The sequence below is a fragment of the Poecilia formosa genome, unplaced genomic scaffold, assembly GCF_000485575.1.
Source record: "Poecilia formosa unplaced genomic scaffold, Poecilia_formosa-5.1.2 Scaffold19, whole genome shotgun sequence".
Classification (NCBI taxonomy): domain Eukaryota; kingdom Metazoa; phylum Chordata; class Actinopteri; order Cyprinodontiformes; family Poeciliidae; genus Poecilia; species Poecilia formosa.
Window position 1 is genome coordinate 484,036 of NW_006799958.1, and position 23,195 is coordinate 507,230.

General features: G+C 39.8%; 1 protein-coding gene across 13 annotated transcripts in view; it reads right to left on the bottom strand.

Moving 5' to 3' along the window:
• LOC103134851 (LIM domain only protein 7) overlaps positions 1 to 23,195 on the bottom strand; it is a 60,552-nt gene that overhangs the window by 25,391 nt on the left and 11,966 nt on the right. For all 13 annotated transcript variants that reach the window (XM_016669003.1, XM_016668995.1, XM_016668994.1 and 10 more), the window contains 5 exons: positions 22,176 to 22,245; positions 15,133 to 15,239; positions 5,093 to 5,123; positions 2,413 to 2,526; positions 387 to 603 (listed from right to left, as the gene is read on the bottom strand). In XM_016669003.1, coding sequence (XP_016524489.1) covers positions 387 to 603; positions 2,413 to 2,526; positions 5,093 to 5,123; positions 15,133 to 15,239; positions 22,176 to 22,245 — 539 coding nt within the window. The remainder of the gene's footprint in view (positions 1 to 386; positions 604 to 2,412; positions 2,527 to 5,092; positions 5,124 to 15,132; positions 15,240 to 22,175; positions 22,246 to 23,195) is intronic.

A 23,195-nucleotide genomic window follows, 5' to 3' on the forward strand; every position in this document is an offset into this window, starting at 1 on the left:
TTCATCCAGAGGAAAATAGACACCAGCACTTGTTTGTGGTTCATTTTCTCAGAGTTTTTATTTTTAAATATTCTCAACTGCACTTCCTCTGTGAGTACTGCTTTCTTGAAACAAAGATCAAAGTGCAAAAAGCACTGTGGTCACAGCATATTTTTGTCCGTTTGGGGTGTATTCACTCTATGTTATTACTAATTAACTTATAAATAGTTCACAGTCAGAGTACCGCAAGTGGTATTCGGACCACAGTTTGAGAGGTATGGATCTAGAGACTCAGTGACTCACTACTATTTAGAGTAAAACACAGATTTGAAAAGCAAAACCCAGGCAATTTAGCGGACGAACGACACAAAAAGGCAAGGGAAAGCGGCTTGAATCGTCTACTGTACCCTCGCTGCTGCCTTTGAGAGTGGCGTCGGATGAGATGCTGTGGGGTCTCGAGCCCAGCGAGTCCAAACTGTCCAACGAGTCGTCCCTCCTGTGTCCGCCTCTTCCGCCTCCACCTCCTCTCAGGGAATAGATCTCCTCTCGCTCAGAGTACCAACTGTCTCCAAAACCGCTGTCTCGAACGCTGGAGCCCTTCTGGCTGTTTGATTCCTGCAGAGCCTTTCATGCACACACAAACACACACAGTCGGTCACACATTTGATGATAATAGGGTGCCAGTTAAAATATTTAGCTTCTCTGTTACTGTCCGTTGTGAACCCCATTTCATCTGCTTTAAATTTTGAACCATTTCAAGAGCTTCCCGTTCAGACGAGCTAAGTGTTTTGTGGAGTTTTGCAGGTAGACGAGACAAATTTAGGTATTTGGCCTTTGGCATAGGGTTAGGGTTAGGGTTAGCTGTCAAGTGTGGTGGTCATAGCATCATGCAAAGACCTCTGAAATCTTCAACCTCAATTCAAATCAACCAGACAACAAAAACTTGGTACCAATGTGGACTTCAAATAGGACTATGGCACCAAACATGCATCAAAAATGTTGTGGGAACAGATAAAGTGGACTAACGTTAAGTTTTCCCGTTGACCGAAAGGGTACCGAGTGAGAAAGAAGCCACTGCTATTAAAATCAACACGTACCAACTCAACTAAAATTGGAAGCTGCCCTCATGGACAAAGGGTTCATGGCCAGAGAAGACAAAGATTGATCTGTGCGAACTCAGTGACACAAACGACCGCAAACCGACATTTAAACTGGCTCAAATGACTAAATCAGGCTGACATTGACTGTCTCTTTCCAAAGCGCTAACCTAAAGGCCCTGAAAACTAACGTGCCCTGTTTAATAGCCGGGCGAGTGGCAGGAAGCCATCTGCTTGAAATTAACTCTTCATTAAATAGAAAGAGTAGTCAAATATCAAACTAGAAAGGGAAAGAAAGAAAGATTCAAACAATAAAGAATTAAAAGCCTCAGAAGTACTTCAACCAATAATGATTGTATGCAAACTGGCAGAAATAACGTGGGTGCTTAATACCTTTTTTATGCCTAAGCACACAGTCAGCAACGCATCTGGATGACACTGTGCCAGTTCTAATATTTAGCTCCTTTGAGTGTGTAAAGGGGCGGAGGTGCGCGAGATCTCCCAGGTAGATTTTAAAGTCTGTGTTGACGTGGTTACTGTAAACATACAATGAGTTATAATGGGTGACGGATGGCGAAATCTGCATCGAAAAACATCATCATTTCTTCCTTCCTGCCATCTCTGTCAAAACAAACTTCATCCCCACACCCTTAATGACTGTGTTTACTACAAGACGAGAACGTCGCTGCACACAAACACATAAAAGCCTCTTTAAACACGAGGGCACCGAACAAGCCAAAACGTGTCAAGCGATTTAAAGAGAAAGACGGTTTTCTGATCTGTAATCTTCCAAATCCTGCCAGACAATAGAGGTCAACAAATTAAAACCTGGCCAAAACCTCAAGAGCCACTGAACTTGGATTAACGTGGCTAAATGTACAAAATGTGCCCTGACCAACTCCTATTACCAAAAAATCCCTGGAGTGAAGTGGATTACAGAGGGCTCACACACAAGCCATAAATCCACGCGAAACACAAGGTGCCAAGTTCAACACTGGCACGGGCAGGACGGGAGGGACGGAATGCCTCTCTGAGGAAAAGAAGTGGCTATTTTAACATGTGAACTATGTGTGCCGCGTTGTAAACAAGATGAAAATAGCTGAGTCAAGGGATCAGGTCACTTATGACTTAACGCAATGCTGGTTTCGCCGCCCACCAGAGCGCGGGCTCCCTCGGCCGTCTGTGGCCGTCCTCACGCATAGTCCACATACCAGGGAGGATTCACAAATGTACTGAGCAGTGACTGTAAAAGAGGATTTCAATACACGCTGACAGCTAAGCCTTCAACAGGTCATAGAGCCCAGAGGTACAATTACACCTTCGAAAAGGAATTCACCTTGTATAGTGCGGTGCCCAATAATCCCTCGAAGGCCTTGAAATTTAGGTAAGGTCCATCATAGAAAGGATCACTCTGAGCTCTTCTACCCAGCCAGTAAATGGTGATTAAAACCTGGAGACAAAAAAAACAAACAAAAAAACAGACAGTAAATAAAAAATGGCAAAATTTAATAACCATCAGAGAATATACAGCTCTGGAAAAAATGAAGAGACCACTTTAAATGTTCAGCTTGTCTGATTTTACTTTATATATATATATGTTTGAGTAAAACGAACATTGTTCTTTTGCTCCATGAAGTGCTGACAACATGTCTCTGAAATTCCAAGTAAAAATTTTAGTATCTATTTGCAGAAAATGAGAAATTGTCAAATACTTTCAGACCTCAAATAATGCAAAGAAAACAATTTCATATTCATTTAGAAACAGCAATACTAACGTTTTAACTCAGGAAGAGTTCAGAAATCAATGTTTGGTGTTATAACCATGAGGTTTTCAATGGGGTTCAGTTCAGGGGTCTCTTAATTTTTTCCAGAGATGTATATTTATCAAGCAATTGCTGCACTTTTGCCCTCAGTGGTGAATGATTTATGCTGTGCTAAGGCAGGTGATTGTTCTGGTCTGATTTCTAGGCTCGTTTAGAAAACAGCACATCATAAAGCCGTACAGCAAAGTATACAATTTCACCAACAAATAAGTACACATCAACAGCCTCCTACAATTAATGTGGCTCTCAACGACATGAAAGGTTAAACCCCAAGTTCAAAATACACAGAGACAAAATTGACATAGGGACATTTAGAAACTTAGCTCAAAACGTTTTGACAAACATCCATCAAAACAGATTCATAAAACATCTTTATAGTGTTTCCACTATTGTCCTGTTTCTGTGCTTATATACGATCTGGGAAATTGTTGCAGTTTGTTAAATATGCACATTCTTACTTTTTTTTTTTCAGATAGAGCTATGCTCAATTTCCTACTGCAAAACTGTGATAATAACAGCCATCAGACCTCCTGCTGAGCTGTCTTTTCATATTAGTATGCTGCACTTTATTTCATTTTGTTTTTAATGTTCTTCTTGTTTTGGATTTTCTTTTGTATTGTGGAACACAAATGCATACCAGAGATTTTGGTAAACAAGAAGCATTCATATCTTGTGCAAGCATGCATAAAACGCTTCACAATTTTTTTTTTCTTTTTGGCAACTTGTAATTGCAGACGCACTGAGAAAAAAAAGAAAAAAAAAATTAGCTGGTGACCAAACGTTTCAGCTTGACCAGGCCTGAGCAGTAACGGTTTAGTCAGTATTAAAATATTTTTCCCTTCAGTAAAGACTAACGTTAAGCCCTTTCAGGTCACGCTCTTCAGTGCGGATGTTGTGACTGAAGAAATAATTCTCAAAGTTAGCCCTACCAAAGCTAGCTTGTTGGCGCGGACAAAATACTGCAATGTTGATTGTTTTTATGCTTTTGAGCTTTAGGCATGGTCTGTCGTGCTGTTTGTTGGATTTGAAAATTTTTAGCAGATTTGTTGAAGGCTGAAATCAGGATCAACACTCTTTAGGGAGAACACAGAAACGCTTTTGTTTACAGTTGGTAAATGCTAACCACGGTAGTCGTTTATGGCTCTTTAATCATTTTGTTTTTCGTCTTTCAAAATAACAACCAAAACTTTTATTTTGCAGTGACTGCTCACCACTGCTACAAACAAATAATCAATCATACGTTGAGTCAGGAAGTCTAGGAAAAATACTTTGAACACTGATAAACAGAGACTGAGAATCAGCTAAAACACTTATCTTCAGGTCAAAGCTTTACTGGAGGTCAGAAATCTGTTCAGTCCACGTCTACCTTAACTTGTCCACTAAGAGTGGATAAAAATCTGTTTTTAAATGTCTTCCTTTTGCCTTTTGTTCTTTCAGCTATTTGAATGAATACAGCTGTGAGCATATGAGCTAAAATTTCAGCTACCAAACAGGAAAGTAGGCAGGTGAAACAAAAATATCCTCATAAAGTGTTGTAATATTTAATACAAAATGTGCAAAATGTAAAAATAGAACTGCTACTATGTCTTATCCTAAAGCGAGCAGAAGAAATCAAATGCTTGTTAAGCACACACCTGTTTTATCTGCTCTTATATAGATTGTGCACCATAAGACACAGTGTTTACCATTTACTTACATTTCAATCTGTCCCTTGTCATGCATGTTATAGTTATAGCTTAAAAAATCTATGCTGATTGTTGTAGTACGAGTTGTGCGGCGAGGTAAAGTGGTCATTAGAGGCAGTTGAATCTTATTGTTGTGGAAATGACAACTGCATTTAAATTCTATATTCTATTGTAATTGTTTGTATTTATGTAATTGACTCTATAAGGATCATTGCCGTTAGTATTCGGTTTTACTTGGCTCTCCATTTAATTAATAGACTCTGTCTCTATTGGTCAGCATTTTCCACAGAGTTAATTATTAACAAGTAGCGATTCTGCGTTCCCCTCTATCGTTTGTAAAACTTTTCAAATATAACAGTAGAAATGAACAAGGAGTGATATGCTTTAGAAACCATAACTTCAGGTACAGTCCCTGACAGCACCGTACCTGAAATAAATCAAGCTCTACCTTTTTATAATTACCTAACAAATCACAGACCGGCAGATGGTTTATGAGAAAACAACTCACATTTTTCAGCCTCCTGTTTGTCTCTTGATGCCTGTGTGGGAAAAGAGCAGAAAGGAGAGATGTTTGTGTAAAACTGCAAATGACAATAAAAGAACAGAGGGCATCGCTGTGAGCTTTATGTCAGCTGGGCAGTGAAAGAGCTGGAAGCTGAGAGCACAATCCTGACTTCTGTCAGCCCTCCGTACAACAACACACAGAGGCACAGAGAAAAACAAACATTATTTCTGAAATGGAAAAAAAACAACAACATCAAAGCACAGCAGAAACTGATTTTTTCTTTTTTCTTTTTTTTTCTTTTAGCTTTCAAACATGTAGAACTAACAATAAGTTGCTCAAAACATTTGTTTGACATTAAAGAAAGATTCTTGATTGTCATTTTTATGGGAATAAAACTAACAACCGGAAACGTGACACAAAGCACAGCCCTGCTGTGAGAGAACAAACTCTCTGAAGAATTAGCTGAGCTTTTTCTCTCTTTCTGTGACTCAGCAGTCTGGCCCGACTGTCAGTAAATCACCTAAGAGGGAAAAATCTGACTTCCCGTGGAGACAAAAAACAAAGCCGACGGCGTCATCCTGGAAGCCCTGTATGACTCTCACCTTTGTGTGTTTCGTGTCTACCTGTCACTTACGGTGACAGATGTGTCGGTATATACGCCACTGAAGAGAGAAATGATTTACAGCCTTCCTTCCGTCTTTGCTGCATCCAACATGTTCCTGATTTAATGCGGTTGTGCTGATAATGGCTAATAAGCAGACTAAAATTATGCGCCTTTGAGGCCATAATCACAGAGTGATGTAAAATTCAAATAACACCCTCAAGTGTGCTGACTGACAAATGCTTACTATCATGATTCAAGCCCTGCCAAAAAAAACAACTTCTTGATTATTAATGTTTTTGGAATCATCGCAGTAATGTTTACAGTAAGTGCTTCAAACAAATATTCAACTTCTGATCTGAGAAGGCTTCCTTGTAATTGACTGACTTTTGTAACCTAATGACTAGGATTTCAAAAATTCACATTTGGGAATACGACTTTCTCAGTTATCTGCATCTTTTGTTTTACAACCAAGAATTGAGTTTAAGAAAAACAACAGTCATTTTTTTCAAACAAGAATTTAAGACAAATATGCTGTCACACTAACACTGCTGAAGATCTTTAAAGTAGAAAGTACACAAAGTATTCAAAGTGACAGTGCCACCTTCAAAAATCCAACTATAAACAATCTCCACCTCATTGTAAAAATAAATAAATAAAAAAAAAAATCAAGTAGGTAAATGGATAAAATATGGTGGCAGGAATGTGCTGAGAAAAAGCAGCAGCATTTAGGAGAAAAACTATTTTCACTCAAGGGTGTTTTGGTGTAGTGTTACAGCTAGTGGCACGAGAGTTATTTATCGTCAAACAAATAGAAAGGATCAAATTTAACACCAGCAAATTCTTAAAACAAACACGGTGCTGTAACCAGGGGATAATAATCCCAAACACGCCAAAATCTCACTCAACAACTGTGAGGATTTGAGTTTTTTGTGTATTTATTTCTAAGTTTTTCTGAGTTTATTTAGTTCTGTTCCCCTGTGAGTCTGTGTTTTCTGCTCTTTCTGCTCCCTTTTTGCTTCCCAGGTGTGTCTAGTCCCCCTGATTACTCCCTGTGTATTTAAGCCCACCTGTTGTCTCTGTTCTTTGTCAGATCCTTGTGTGTTTGTGTGTCACCGTCAGTCGTCGTCACAGTAGAACTGATAAGTCCTGTGTCGACTCAGCTCTCGTTTTCAGTCTTGTATTTTCAGTTGCTACCGGTATTTAGCTGTTGCTAAGCCTTTTGCCGTGCTGCCTGAACCTGACTTTCTTATTAAACTTTTCATCGTCATCATCTCAAGCTGGTTCCCTGCGTTGGTTCTCACCATCACAAAACCGCCAAATCATGACAACAACAGAGCAGAGGGCAACATGGCAGACAAAGATCACAGAACTGAAAGTCTGTTTTCTGCACTCAAAGAGAAGTGAGATACGAATACAAACACACTTACCGTTGTTATTCATCAATAAGTGTCATCAGTACGTTTAAATCTTTTGGAAATTGCAAGAAGGATTTCTGCTGAAGCTAAGTGCAAATATTTACCATAGAATTATTGATAAAGCACAGCTATAAGTACAGACATAAATATTTATATACGAAATATTAAAATCTTATTAAAAGTTTCTCACTAACCTAGTCTGATGGTGAGCCCTGGTAGCACACTGCCCAACAAATCTTCAACTTTGCTGATAAAATTAGCCAATAATAACTCAACATGTACAGAGGCACTAATGAATACACTCAAAAATTTGGCACAGAGCAGATATCCAAAAGCATTAAAAATGCCATTTGCTTATTTTTTCTAAAGCAATCATTCATGGCAAAACTGCTACTTTTCTAGCTTCCTGCAGCAGCAAGCTGAGCTGCAGGGCAAACACCGGTTTGTCGTTAAGAGGCAGTGTTATTTTAGTTTTATCTCTTCCTTCATACTGCTGCCCAACATCTGCGTCTGCATAAATGTATTTTTCTTTGCAAGTTCTTCTTTGTGCAGTAGTAAAGTTTCTAATAAGTTTGTGAGCCGGAAAGTAGATATGCATTTAAAACTACCAGCATTAGGAGGTTCAACAACTTTGGTTTACCTTCACTATAACTATGAAACTATAAGAAACTATATTTACTCATCTGCATTTGAGGATGAAGACTTTTCATGTAGAGTGTTTTTTTTTTTTTGCCTCCTGGTAAAAGCATTTAAGTATCACAGCAGCTGCCTGGACTAAATCCTGGGTGTGTACCAGCAACACTTGGTGAGGTCGTCTCTCTAGCAAACTGCCAGGTCGTTGGGAACTTTCTCTGTTGGCTGTCAAGTTCAGTCCCCCAGCCCCCAAAACAGCTGTGTTGTGTCGGAAAGAGAAATACAGTCAAGTCGTTGAGTTTGCAGCTAACTAATGCGCTCCATGGAGCATGTAGCTCTTTGTTTGTACGTCAAAAGTGAATGTTGTGTATTTACGTGGAACTCTTTCCTCTTAAGTGAGTTAAACTGCTGTGATTACAGCACTGCAACGTTCAACCGCTTATGGCATTTCACTGGATGGGTGGCAGATCCCCTTTCCCACCAGTGTGCGTCATCTCACACGAGGAGTTTCCAACAAGGTCATTTGCCAGAAGTGAAAACTGAAGTGGACGGGGTTTTTTTTTTTTTTTTTTCAGTTGGGCCTTGCACAAATTTATAGGCAAAGAAAAAAAAACGGCAAAGAAAGAATAAAACAATGCTTTCTTTTTTAAAAAAAAAAACAGTTGCAAAGTATTATACTTGGAAATAAAAGGAGATTTAAGGTCATACATTGGGAATAGCAGCAGCAAAGGAGAGGAGTAAACAAAAAGATCTCTTTTTTTAAAAGTGCCTCAGGACTCGCACATAGATGTCAGAATCAGCTGAGCTCTCATATGATGAAGCAAAATCACTGGGGGAAAAAAACACATCAGGAGTCTGGTACAAAACAGCACAGAGTGTACAACTAAAAAAAAAAAACAAACAAAAAAAACACATCCTCTGACACAGGACCAAGTGACAAAATAGCAACACGTTCACACTTACACCCATTTTCCATTTTATTAGGTACACCAGATGCTTGGTTTGAACTTCAGCAAGTCATCTTCTCCATCCTGAGACGCCTAAATTTGCTGAACAGCTCCCATGTGATTGGTTGAATCTTTATTTGTAATACCTAATAAAGTGGCGGGCTATTAGATGTTTTTCTTTTTTAAACAAATTTGTTAAAATTCATACACACATAATGGATCATTTTTAATATTTCTGGTAATATCTGAAGTATTCATCATGACATGAAAAAGGTTTTACTGTGGAGAGACACCACACAATAGAGAACATCAAAAACCAGACATAAAAAGCTGAATAATCAACATCTGACAAGCCTTTTAAATCGTTTTCACGAGGAGTGGACGTGAGTTGCGCCAACACATAAATTAAACAAAAAATGCAAAAAAGGAAGTAAGGAAACATGGGCTACTATTCAAATTTTAGACAAATGAGTTTCCTAACAGAGAGCAAAGAAAATTCTCTTTCCAATTTCCTATTTTCGCTTGTGCTGCAACGCGAGTGAAAAGACATGTTAAGATCTACAGTCGAGTGATGAGCAAAATATGTGAAACCTTTTTACATGGCCTGAAACTATGTAGAGTAAACCGCAACATACCAGCAAACCTGCTCAGCTTCATCAATGTCACAAAGACAAGCAAGCTACTTCCCAATAAAAAATAAAAAAAACACATACCTTAGAAATGAAAATCTTTCACTCTTTCAACATCTGTCTCACCACACAAATAAGAAATAAATCTGTTTTTTTTCCCTCTCTCTCCGCTTTATAAAACTCTGCTGCGGGTCACAGCAACAATCCAAGATAATCTCAGCAGTGCTAAAAAGAAAGTTGCTCTCAGTTTAATTAGTGGAATCAGCTGTGGTTGCGACAGTGTTGGACATCATTGTGGCGTGCTTATCTGAGACACAGCAGCCTCTGTGGGCAAGGAGCAGGGTGAGGCTGGCATTTCCCTCTCCAGCCGGCATACAGAGCACAAACATAACCCTTGTGTTGGGCCTGGTACAGCCGGGGGTCACAACTGGCAGACGAGGAAACTTTAAAGGTTGCCTGGCATTGCTCCTTGTTCAGTTACACAACCGGACAAACAGTGATGGCCGTGCCTTTTACATAAAACCATGAAACCTAATGGTTTTGTGAAACGTCGTCTTCGCACCATTAGTGCACAGTGAGCCACACCCTCAGTACCAACAAACTAGGCGTGACTCTCGTTCTTTCTACGCAGTCGAACTTAGCTACTAATTTTACACAGCTAAATCATTTGGTACAGTGTATGTCCACCTAAAATACATTCTGTGTGGCGAGTGAAACTTTGTGAGGAAAAGCAAAAAATGTCCTTTTGTGGTAGTGCGGACGTTTGGTCTGCAGCCAAACAAAGCCATTACATAATGGAACCACATTGCATAGGCACTCCTCTCCTCTGTTCTGTCAAAGATGCCCTTGAAATTCCTGAATGGCAACATAAACCTTGATGTACCTGTCCATCTTAAGTAGTTTTCTTTTATTTTTGTTGTTTGGGAGAGCAGCAGTCACACCTTGTCAATAATTTGCTCAATCAAACTGTGGAAAAAAACGAGACTTTGGACCTCTCTGCAGGGGGTTGATTTTCTAAGTCACTGGGGTCAATAAGCAGATGCCTGGGTTTCTTATTCAATTAAAAATAACAATCCAACTCATATCCAACCTATATATTCCACTATATACACCTCTAATGGCCTTGAATTCAAATAGGGGACGAAAGGGACATACACAGACACGTATGAGGGGAATATTGACATTCTGGTCACTCACAGGGAGCAAAAAGAAAAAACAAATCAAGTAACTTCTGACTAATTTATGTATTAACCATGCCCACAAAGAAGTTCATATGTGAGACATGAGAAATGAGCTTTGATTGCATATTATTTTGATTCTTAAGCGTAGGAGCTATTTTCCCATTTTTTAGTTAAATCTTAGAATTTAAATTGTTTAGTTTATTCTTTTTTGTTTATTTCCCAGGTGATTTATCATTAGAATTTTTGTTCTTTGATTAGGAATTCACTTAATTAGTTAATTAACTTCAGGTTGGGATGTGGGTATTTCACGGTATAAATAGGTGGGTCTCTTGGGCAGCTTATTATGCACGTGGGTGGTCACAAGGTTTTTTACCAGCCTATAGAGTCAGTCACATCAGTCTCTAATCGTGAGTCAGATAACAGGTACAGGAATAGGAGCAGAAGCAGAAGCCTGTAACCTTTTTGCCTGAAATGTGAAATAAAGCCAAAAAACTATATTTTGACCTTTTTGATCCTTTGTGCTGCGTAAACCAGAATCCACGGTGCATCAGGTGACTATTTGAGTTGGATTCACCTTTGTTTTGGTCACTTTTGAGTTTTTATTTTTTTTATTTTTGAATTTAAGTTTTGGGACAAATAGTCACTACATCAAGTTATTTTTTTCTCAGAATGAGACATTTTTCTGCTTGCTTGGTAGCTTGTAGCTAGCAGCTACAGCTACAAGCTACAAGCTTGTAGCTGCTAGCTTGTAGCTAGCAGCTACAAGCTACCAAACTTAAGGCTTCAAAATAAGTATGTGGCATATTTAAAGGTCATGGCTGAAGTACTTTGGCTATTTGATAGAATTACAAACCCCTTATTTAATTCTTTAATACATTTTATTTCCATCTAAAAGTACTGATTTTGCAGCGACCCTCTTCTCACCTTCCTATTTCTTTAGTCGTCATTTTGCAAAAGTACACATTTGTTAATGTGGCAACATTATCTTTGCACTTTTTGGTACAGACTGCATAGAGTGGATAGATTTCAGACTCTCTTTAATGAAAATAGACACTTTTTTTGTTGGGCCAAGACAAAGAGAAGCTAAATTTGACAGGCTGGGGGAACAAAAACAAGTTTTAACCAGCTACACGACTCTGATCGATGAGAACCTTTAATAAAGTTATGCTGGTTGATCTCTTAGGTCATCTTTATGATGTTGATGCTTGTAAGGTTTTGTAACGCGGGTTGTTGGAATGAAAAACACTTTAATGGCTCATAAAAAATGTTGTAGTTTTTCAACAAAACATCGTCAAGGAGACCAGGTCCCAGTAAGCCGACCAGGAGTTACTCAAAGTGGTGTCTTTTTAGCACTTTCTGGTTGGCTGGTGGGTTTTATTCAGTATAGAGCGAAGAAAGATAGGCAAGATTTGAGGCAAAGCCACAGGCCAGGCCTCACACCCTCCCAGCTGAGACAATGTTTGCCAGCATTACGTATAGGTACAGTCCCCCCTACATCCTGCTCCTTCTTCATTTCTCCAGGGTTTTAGTCTCAGTTGTGCAGCCTATGAAGCATAATTCCCAAAATAAATCTGCGAGTCAACAGGCAGTGGGTGGTGTCGAATTCCTCCAAATATCTTTAAATTCAATGACTCATCTGGATCGCTGCAGTTTCCTGCAGAGATGACGAAAAGTAGCAACGCTGGTTTGGTGAATCACAGTCTCCTGTGATGCATCGGATCCAGTCTGGTCACAATTTTAAACAAAGGCGTTACATTTGCTCTTTATTTATTTTTTTTTTTATGACAATCTTTAATTGGTCCGAATCCTCCGGCACAGTCACCCCTTCTTATCAGGGTGTTGCTAAATCACAAGAATTTGCTTAGCTGCAATAAAATTTTGATACCGACCGGGCTGTTGATTGATAAAGGTCTTTATCAGGACAAACGTTGCACAACACAAAGCAATGCAGCATAGCAGGAAGGTGAATACTACAGCATCTTCACAGCTCAAAGGTCAGGGAAGATATTCAATCTGCGTTTATGGCTGTCGTAACAAGAACGTTGCGTGAACTGAACTGTGTTCTCAGCACACGTTGTCAGTCGATGTCTGACTCCAGCTTCGCAGCGCACCGCGATGATATGGAAGACCAATCACCGGAAAAATCAATGAGGATTGTTTTTCACCGCAACGACTCTAATTTAAAGCAGTTGCATGATTGGGAATAAACAAATTAATTAAATTAACAAAGTAACCAACTGGTTGGTCAACAAAACACCAAAGCTTTGTAGTCCTGTTTTTATCTGATTAACTATCTAAATGTTTGCATCTGTAACAATGACTGATGGAATTAAGTCTTACAATCGTACAAGATGTGACCGGAATGACATGATTTTCAGCTCAACTGTGTCTGACTGAACGCAAACTCAAACATCAGACATCATTTTCAGCTCTAAACCTGAGGGATAACTGGATGTAAAAACCGAGTGTGAAAGTTAGCTATTTTATTTTTAGCAATAATCTGTTCAAATAATATCAGAGGAGGCAAAAAATAGATACAGAAGTACAACACTAAGTGTTATTTTCTACATATGTTTAGACATGTCTGCGGTTCCTTCATCGCATAGATAATAGTAAGGCTAAATGTATTGTATTAAAATTATCCCAATTTATTGATTTAGGCTTTAAGCTTCAGCTTACTATTTATTATGCTGAATTTGGAAATATATACATTGATGATCTTCATTCTTTGGTGAATACACATTCTGGCTGATGTTTATAGAAAGTAATGCCAAACAGTGTTGATTATCCTCATCGCCCCCCTGCCCCCACTCTAAAGATGATCTTAAAAAGGAAAGAGAAAAGCAAAATATTCTGAGATCAAAAAGATTAAAGAAAATCTTTGATCTCTAATCAAACAGAATAACAACAGTAGGAAACAAAATCCAACAGCGCTAAGCAAAGCACCTGTCAGGCTGGGCTTTAGGGGAGTGGAGGCTGGACAAACACCAGGATTCAGACAGCTGATAGAGACAACTTTCTCTCTCTCTCTCTCTCTCTCTCTCACTCTGGAGTTAATTTGCCTAGACTCCGATAAGCTGCACAGCAATAAAGCCGTTGGATGCACGTCTGCAGCCTTGTTTGGCATTTTCGACTCATGTTACCTCTTTGTGCGCCGGGTCCCTTTGACTGCAGCGACGTAATTATACCTTTAGTCTCATCTATGGCCACTCTCAAAAGAGTGAAAGAGGAAAAAAAAAAAAAAAACGATAACAAAGAGCACAAACAGCTTCAGGTTAATTTACCAAACGTGACGCTTTCCAGCAGCAACAATGTCCACATTCCTGTATGAAAGAGCAGCTAAAACCCAACCCGACTTTAAATGCCACATGCAAACAAACGCAGGTGTGCTCTGAACGACTGTACGCCGGAGCAGGACGTACCGATAATCTATTAAAAGCTCGTCCACTGTGAGCGCCGACACCATTCCAATCAATCCAGCTTGTCAAAGTGATCCCCCCCACCAGCCCCCAAAGAGCTAAGAATAGAACAAGGGGGAACTCACTCACTCAACAGAAGCAGAAGAACTGAACTTTGAGGCCGCTTATGTTTTTTCCTCTATCCGCATTCGCCTACTGATATATTGGTTTGCTTCATCTGGCTGCCATTAAAAGGAAGGTAATTTTCTGCTGTCATATCGAGAGTGCTTTACGGCCAATACCCTGCGAAAATCTTATGCAACGCTCAGCGCATCAAAGGGCTATCGTTACATTTACAGCCCTGATTTAGACATTTAGTGAGCTGCATCTGAACACAGATTGTCATCTGCTGTGGGCCGAGGGTGTGTCTCAATAAAACAGAAGACAGATTTGCTTATTTGGAGTCCAACAGTACATCCTATGTGACAAGCGCACGCACACACAATTGCACACATGCCGACTGTGCATGCTTTATTGTTTTATTAGGATGACACTTTGGAAGGAATCAAAGCAAAGAAAACGCTCCAGGAAGTGAAACTACTTTCTCAAGGTGATAACGCCCGAGGTGAAATTAAACGGCGCAATTATGTGGCCAAGTTAGGTGTAACTTGTTTGACAGAAAGTACACCGGACCCAACTGAAGGGAAACCAACTAACTCTGGATGAATCCCCTCAGCTTGTTGCTGTATGTGAACACTCTAACCTCGTTTGAGTCTTGAACAGTGTTCAAGTGTTTTGGTTTTTGCTTGCACAGCAAAATACTGTATAAACAGTCCATCTCAGCAGACAGACTGAGAGTTGGAGCAAAACTGAACTGGTTGGTCGACATGCCTCTCTGACAGGTGGCTAACTGAAAACAAAACAATGCGTGGAATGGAAAATTAACAAGCCCAGTGTGTAACTCCAGCAAGACGTTGTCTGATCAAACTGTTAAGTTAAATTATAACATCGCTCACATCACCTCTGAGTGATGTGAGCGATGTGAGACGCCATTCCATTTGAAAGAAGCACAAGCAACATCTAAGTACAGCCGGAATCACACTTTATGTGAAGAAACTCACGCTTCATGGCACTTTAAAGCGAAAGGTAAGAGTACGGTGACAGACGGTTCTCTTAATGTAAAGTTTATCCTGAGGTGAGTGGGTGTAAAGCAGCGTTTGCAAGATCAAAACTTACTTTACTGTCACTCTGGTGGACAAGTCTTGCAGATCCCCGGGGTGAAAGAGCTGTGCCTCCTTTAGTCCAAGCTTCCCACAGGCCTTGAGGAAGACGTTAAGGTTGTCCTGGACAGAGAACAAAGCAGGTATGATTGCTGTTCCCCTGTGCTCAGACGCAGAAAGTAATCGCTCAAAAAAAAAAAAAAAAAAACGGTACGGGGTGGGGGGAGGAGAAAAAAATAAAAAAAATAAAAAAACAACTCCCTGACAGGGACCAGCCTACAACTGATTGCTTCCAAAGTTCAGGTCACCACAGGGAACAGCGGCTTGCAGGGAGGAGCGTGTGAGTGCAGCAAATAAGAAGTGACCCGGAGCAGAACACACACACACACACACACACACACAGAGAGAGAGAGAAAAAGAGAGAGAGAGAGACAGATGAAAGAGGAGGCGGGGGTTGCTTGACAGGAGCTGAGTGACAGAGGCGAAGCCACCTGTGGGATGGATTAGGGTGGGGACCAAACCAAAGCAGGAAGAATGACATCAGAGGCATGTACAAGTCCCACCCAACCTGCCATGCAAGTGCAAAAGTGACGCACGCAGCAGCAGCAGCACATGGCCTTCTTCTGCTGCTACTTCTTCTTCTCACACCCAGAAACTGCACCCTGTCCTCCCTGCCAAGCCTTTTTTTTTAAATCAAAACATACCTGAGTAGTATTTTGTAGACATTCAGTTGCTACGAAACATGAGGTCGGGTGACAGAGGTGGACAACTATTTCCCCGTAGCTATTCATGGAAACGTGGGAGTGGAAGAGACGGTTTGTCCTCCGACACCGTGTCAGTCACATTGCATAAAGGATATGTCTGAGAGCGCAGGAGCTGCACAGATGTGAGCCGGAGGACGTCTTGTGCTATAAATGTGCTCACACCTCACGAGTTCAAAATAAACCTTCCAGTACAAAAGCACCATTGCTTTTCTGGATTCTGATTTTTTTGTTTTGTTTTGTTTGTTTGTTTTTTTTGTTGTTTTTTTTTGCTTCAAAAGGGTTTTGATGTGATCTCATCGGCTGGCATAATTAAGGGCTGGGTGGTTCTATATTTATGTGACAAACATGCTTATTAGTAATTGGTCAAAGAAGCATCTAACCTCCCAACACCTGCATCTTAATTAATACCTTAATTAAGATGCATTAAGATGCATCTTAATTAATAATAGGAAACAAGCTGGGGATTTTACTGAGGGGCGATGGATCAGTCGGGTGGGAAAACTGTCGCCCTGAACACACTGTTAAAATGTTCTCACCTTTTTTTTAAAAATTTAATAACAAAAACTATTAAAACATTTGCAATATTTATAAAGCTTTAAGTTGTCAGAGCAAAAAGCTGAGCGATTTTCTCGGGCTCTTACCAAACCCATCGTTTGTTGTCATTACATGCCTCTCCAGTGTGCATTTATTTCACTGAGCCTAAATTTATGACACAACATCACCGAGTACAGCCTGTATGTGAACCACAAATGACAAAGGACACATGGCAGTGAGCTACCTATTTGGAAAGTTTAACTCCATTAACTGTCTTTAAAATGTTTACACACCTTTCTACACCTTCAGTATTGACAGCATGAGATAAATGTCTCAGCAGACAGGCATAATTAGTCTCGACTGAACTAAAACTACACGACAGCTAAATTACAAGGAAAGGGCCGGCGAAGCACAGCTTTAAACCATTTATGGTTCCAAAAGCGCTGCAACTCTCCAGCGTAGCATTTAGGTGATTACATTGCTGGTTAATAAACTGGATTATGTCAACGAAATGACCCCCACAAATCCCTTATATGGTAACTGAATGTATTGACAATTATAAAATCTAAATGTAAACACAAAGATGGAAATGGAAACAAACAAAAAACAACTTAATATTTATTAAATGTTGGATAAAAAAGATGTCAAAATATCTACTGTTTAGTTTTTTTTTAATATCTTAACTAAATACAGATACAAATGTAAACAGTTATAAAAAGCAACTTAACAAATCTATTTGTTCAGTAATGAAAAAAAGAAATATTTTCTATTATTTTTTAATATCAGATCTAATACTTAATCACACCTCTACAAATTACTGTAGAATAAATATAGCAGTTTTTTTTATTTATTTATACTTAAAATTCATTCATGTTGAGTAACTTCTAATTAGCAGTATGTGATTTCCTGCTTCACAATGGTATAAACAGGAAATGACAGCGGCTCTTTTCTTAGTCACCCTTGAAATTTGAAAAGCACGACATTTAAGAATGACAGATGTCTGAAAAATAGCTACAGTAATTTGCCTAAACGTGCCAATTGCTACAATCTGACTGCCAGTTAAAAGGGTCAGGTATGGTGGAGCATGTGAGATGTTGGGGCCTGATTCTCTTTCAAAGGCAAGCGGTATCGTCAACACCTCAAAACATTAAACCAACAGAAACACCAATAGAAATCCAGCACAAACGCAACAGTATTGAAAACGCAACAAGGAAAATTTAAAGACAGGTGGATGTTTACGACTGTGTTGCACAGCCTCCATCTTTACAGACAATGCAAGTATGTGGAATATGAGGAAACCAGTTGCTGTGGTTTCGAAAGCAAAATGTTTTTTTTTTCTTTCCGTCCTTCCTTGATTACAGGATCTTAACTGCTTCCCTTTGTCCTTATGGACTTGCCAACAATCTGTGGGTGTTTATTGACAATGGGTTGCAGCTCTTCCTGTTCCTTGTAATTCAGCCATTGTGTTCGAATGCAGCCTTGGATGACTCCTATTTAAAAAATCAAGTGGTACCAAAATCAAAAGCAGCATCTAGACTTAAGAAAACTGTTTTTTTTTTTCAGATTAAACTTTGCTTCTGTCATTTTTCTGGCATAGCAGACATTTGAAAAGGGGATTTGTCTGAAAAATGACAAAACCCTTAAAGTCAACATAATTATCATGAATAATTATATATAAAAGGACCACACAAACCATCAGATCAGTCAAACTCATTTTACATAGTTCGTAATCACCATGGTCCGGTTTTTCGTTTGTCAGTAGATAAAATAAAAACCTACCCTCTCAAAAAACCAATATGCCTCCTGTGACGCCACAAAAGGAAGGAGGCACCTTATTGGAATTACGTTTGAGTACATTCATAAATATGCATCTTTGTGTTTTGTTTCCCATTTCTTTTTAACATGTTTAAAATCAAATCTTATCGCTTGACAATAGAAGAAGTTCAAGTCATTAGGAAGGGTGATGTCCTTGTTTGCGTTTTACCCCAGCTTCCTACAGCGACATCTGTCAAGGCTCAGAGGTCACTGGAGTCAAATCGTGGTTCAAACAGGTAAAGCTGAACCCCGTGCGACTGAAGTGCAACAGAATTTACATCAAAACTGGTCAAAAGTCTCTCATCCGCCAGGCTGTTTACCAACACTTTTTGTTCAGCTGGTTACTTGTGCACCAATGTAATTAATACAAGCACGCAAAAAGGAAACTTATTTAAAGAAACTTTTTTAACAGTGGAAGTTCATATTTCATTACCTATCGTCAGTGCATTGCTGAAAAAGGGTAATCTAATGGACACTGGAAAAACCCTGATTCAAGCACTTCACAACAAGGAAGAAAAAGATTTGCCTCACAGGACGTCTGACTTAGCATTTTATTCCTAAATGTGCATCTTGACGTCCCTCGGGTAGCTCGTCGGGTTAAGAACGAGGATTACTCTCAGATTACCCTCGCACGACCTATGAAGCAAACATAGCACGAAAAACTATGCTTAAAATATCAGGCTACACACTTCCAAATCTTGGGAAAAGAAAGTAAGAGGAGATTGGAAGACTGGAATACTTGACATGCTGCCACTCCTCAAACAGGGCTTTATTGAGCCAGACAGTTCCAGCGGTCCGATCCAGTCATAACATGCACCCGTAGAACATAAACACAGTAACAAAGCATGGTCAAATGCCTGTCATTGCACAGCTGATTACACACACATCTACATGTGTAAAGACACCCTGGGGCCTATCGAAACTGCCTGCTTGCCTCCTCCTTCTGGTACCTCAACTCACCAAGGGGTTGGTGTATGCAGAGGACATCCAGTACCACACCAATTACTGTGTATTTTGGGTGGGTAGAACCAGGCCCAGTGCTGGGGCTGAGATGGTCCAAACCCACAGCCTGCAGAGTACTGAAATGTGCTGACAGGAAAAAAAAAAAATCACTTGGACACAAGTAAAACCAAAGAATAGACCCAGGTTGGGAGCCAGCATTGCTAAATATTCCCATTCCTTCCTTGGGATTTTGCTCTGCCAGAGTTTTAAGCTGGTATCAATTTAAACCATTTAAAATCCTTCAGATAGCAAAAGTAAAACAACATATGGTGATGATGATGATGATGATGGCAAATGTTCACGTTTAAGTGGCAATGAGGCGTAGTTACAAATAGCTCTTCTTTGTCAGGTTGGTTTTAAGTAACAACCAATCTCTGACAGAGCAGGGAATAAAAAGCCAAAAACATTCCTTTTCCTGTTGGTCAGCTGTAAGAAGAGTAGTGGGGGACATGAGTGGAATCAAAACGTGTAGAAGAGGAAGAGGTTGGAGGAGGACGACAGCTGACAAATCCACCCACTAAATGCAGAGGGAGAGCACAATTTTCCAGTGGGAACTGTACAAATGGTTTGCCTTTTCTTGTCTTTTCCACTTTTGATTGGGTATTTCTGCCACATAACACAGTGAAGACATTTCATCCACTTGGCAAAGAGATGAATTGATCCGAATTTAACGCTAACAGATCCCACAAAGGCTAAACATATATTAAAGCTAAGCTGCTCTGTTTTATCCTTTTGAAATTCTAACTTCTGTTTTGGACTTGGAAACGTTGGCAGCCTTTCGTAAATCACACAAATTGTTAAAAGTTCTACTTTCTCTTGGGTGGTAGCATTTAAACTTTAGCCTAGCTATCTGCTTTAGCCATGTATGTTCAGAGCATTCTCCTTAATTTTGTTGTTTGAGCAAACATTATCACCACCAGCTGGTGGCTCATAAGTATAAGAATATTCTGGCTTGAATTAAGACATTTTGCAGATGTAGATCTAGTTTTATGAATGAAGGGAGAATGCTTGTTTAGGAAAATGCCACAATAAGGCCAACTGAAGCCCTCATTATGTCAACATTGTATACAGTGCTGCATTTCAGCTAAAATTGGCCTCGACAGATCAAAGCTTCACAAGAATGAAGACTGGAAGTCAGCGATCGGTGTTTCTCTACTTTAAACACCGCCTAACACTTTATCCCATCCTCACACTCCCTGCTATTTTTAAAGACTGGAGATGGCAAGACCACTTTACTGCTGAGGGAGTAAAGTCTCAACAACTCTCAGAGTGAGAGTGAGTAATGTTTGTCGGGAGAGCATCCAGCCTCGCTCCATGTGGCCGGCAGTAACGGATAGCCTCAGGCCAGCCAGAAGCCTTTGGAAGGGGGAATTTATGATCAGGTGGTTTCAGGTTTGCGTCCAAGCCTCGGAAATACCACACAAGCGCCGCGATGGAGCCATACCCATTACCTCAGCAGGTGCCCAGCCTTTACGTCAACACAGCAAATGGCAAAAAAAAAAAAAAAAAGAAAAGAAAGTTGATTTTGTCACAAAACACATATGACAGTTTATGATTTACAGTCTGTTTTTACTGACGACGTTCGTTGTCTCATGAACATGCTGAGACACACACATGCACACGCACACACACACACACAATGCTTTGGAGAGGGATGTCTATAATTCCTCTAGACAGCTGGACTCAATTACTCCCACTAGAGAGAGCTTTCACATGGATGGGTATTAGGTAGGTTTTCAAGCCTCTACTTCCCAAGAACTTGTTTGCAGGCACTCCCAAAACATCCATCTGCAGAGAGCCATAGTGGCCCAAAAGCCTTAACTGGAAGATGTGCAATGTGCCACATCTTCCAGTTAAGATTTATAACTGGCATCTTAAAGAGTTTAAAAGACAAACTGCTCCATCATTCAAAAACCCAGTTTTCAAGAAAGACATAAAACCTGATTGGACTACATTGGAGATGCACTTGATTAAATGGTAAACAAACTAAGCTATAGTACTTTTGAATCTGTGCTGACCAATTAAAACACCTATACACTGGAGTGACATGCAGCTATCCACACTCACAAATGCACACGCATTCATACATTATTTTTGCAGCATGTAGTTGAATTTGGGATTTAGTGCCTTGTTCAATGAAGCTGTGGTGAATAAAAAAAAGATGTAATCGAACCCACAGGCCCGACCAAGTCCTGAAAACTGGCCAACCTGTTGGAAACTCAAAAATTTGATTCTGATCAGTGCATGCACTGGGAGTAATCAGATTGTAGTAATCAATCTGTGTTGCACTTCCACCCTCTTCTGTGTGGAGGCTGTTACTGAAGGAAGAAGATGCAAAGTCAGCATTTCAGTTGTTCATTACGGCTGCAACAACCAAAATCTAGACTTTGGATAGATGCAGTTGTTTATTTCTGCCAGAGGAAATTAATTCTAACCCAAATGTTTTGGAAATGTTTTGTCCAACCAGAAATGGAATACCAGCCAGGACTATTGTTGCTTTTTTGGTCTTATCCTTTTCATCTTTTAATCTCTGCCTGTCATTAAAGAGTCTGGATGTTGCCAAAATAAAAAAGACTCATCATTACCTATTTTCAGAATGAATCACAACCTGGCTATTTCCTTTTTTTAATCCCACTTTACAATGACTGTCTGACATTATTGTAACATAATTGTTAAGTAAGCGATTTGCATCCTTTGAAGCAGCTCCTCATTCACCAAACTTACTGGGCAAGTATGAGGAAGCACATATATAATTACCTTGACCTGTCAAACATCATTATTCCCTTTGCTTTAACTCACAGCGCCGAACATCAGCAGCGTCAAACGTGAGGAAAAACGTGAGAAAATGATGTGGTGTAAAGCTTAGAAACGCTTTCACTGATGGCTATATTGGCATAATTTGAAAACACAGTCCAAGACTAAACAAGAACAGAAGACGACTTACCAGTCCAGCAATAGGAGTAGGGAGCCTGTTGACCCTTTTGATGGTGCCAGGCTTGATCTTGTTTATCAGACTGTAAGCAGAGGAAAGAGACACAGAACATCAGGGGAAATTAAAAGGTAAGTGAAAGCACCCGCTCATTGTCGAAGCTGCCCCAGCTACGCAGGAATGAGCAGGACTTGATGCACAGTCCTGGTGGTGTTGTGTGTTTACGACCTGGTTTAATGGTGGCCACCTGGCTTCAGTTTAGTAAATCACCGGTGCCGCGCCATGGTGTAAACAAAAATGAGCCCTTGTGCTTCCAAAAACATGCCCTCCACTGCAGAAGTAACCTCAAAACAAACCTGAATAACCACATTTAAACTCGGAAAACAGCTACGGTTTTAGGTAGAGGATAATGGACTTGTGGTGCCGTTTAAAACCACTTTGAAGGAAAGTTATTGAGTAAGAGTCAATATAACAAAAAGATATCAAATAAAAACAACTGCCTGCAGTGACAACCTTTGTAGTAAGGCTGTTTAAGAAGGTTTTTTTTACTCTGCAGCATAAATTGTTTTTCACAATCACAGAATCTGAGCACAGATAATATATTTCACAGTCTTATCTGTACTATGTTTCCAGCACAATTTACTTCAGTTATTATCCATCTTCCACACATATGAGATCGAGTTGCACATCTAACAGATCAAGGGGGGGAAACTCAAACATACCTCAGCCTTTACACATTATCCAGTTAAGATATTTATGAGATATGCACTGAGAAATTAGCTGTTAATTGAAATAGGACAACAATTAGTTTGAAGCTCCATGAAGATCAAGAAGTGACTTCCTGATCAGAAACCTGTGAGTCTGATTGTTTTCTGACAAATGAACCCACTGCGTATAAGCACATCCAGGACTCAGAGTTAACTATTTTTGCTAACAATGAGGTGTTTAGTAATGAGGCCAAAGAAACACCAGAGACGCAACAGGAGCTATTCAAAAGGATTGGTATTTTCCACAACATTTTGGGACATGTCCGTG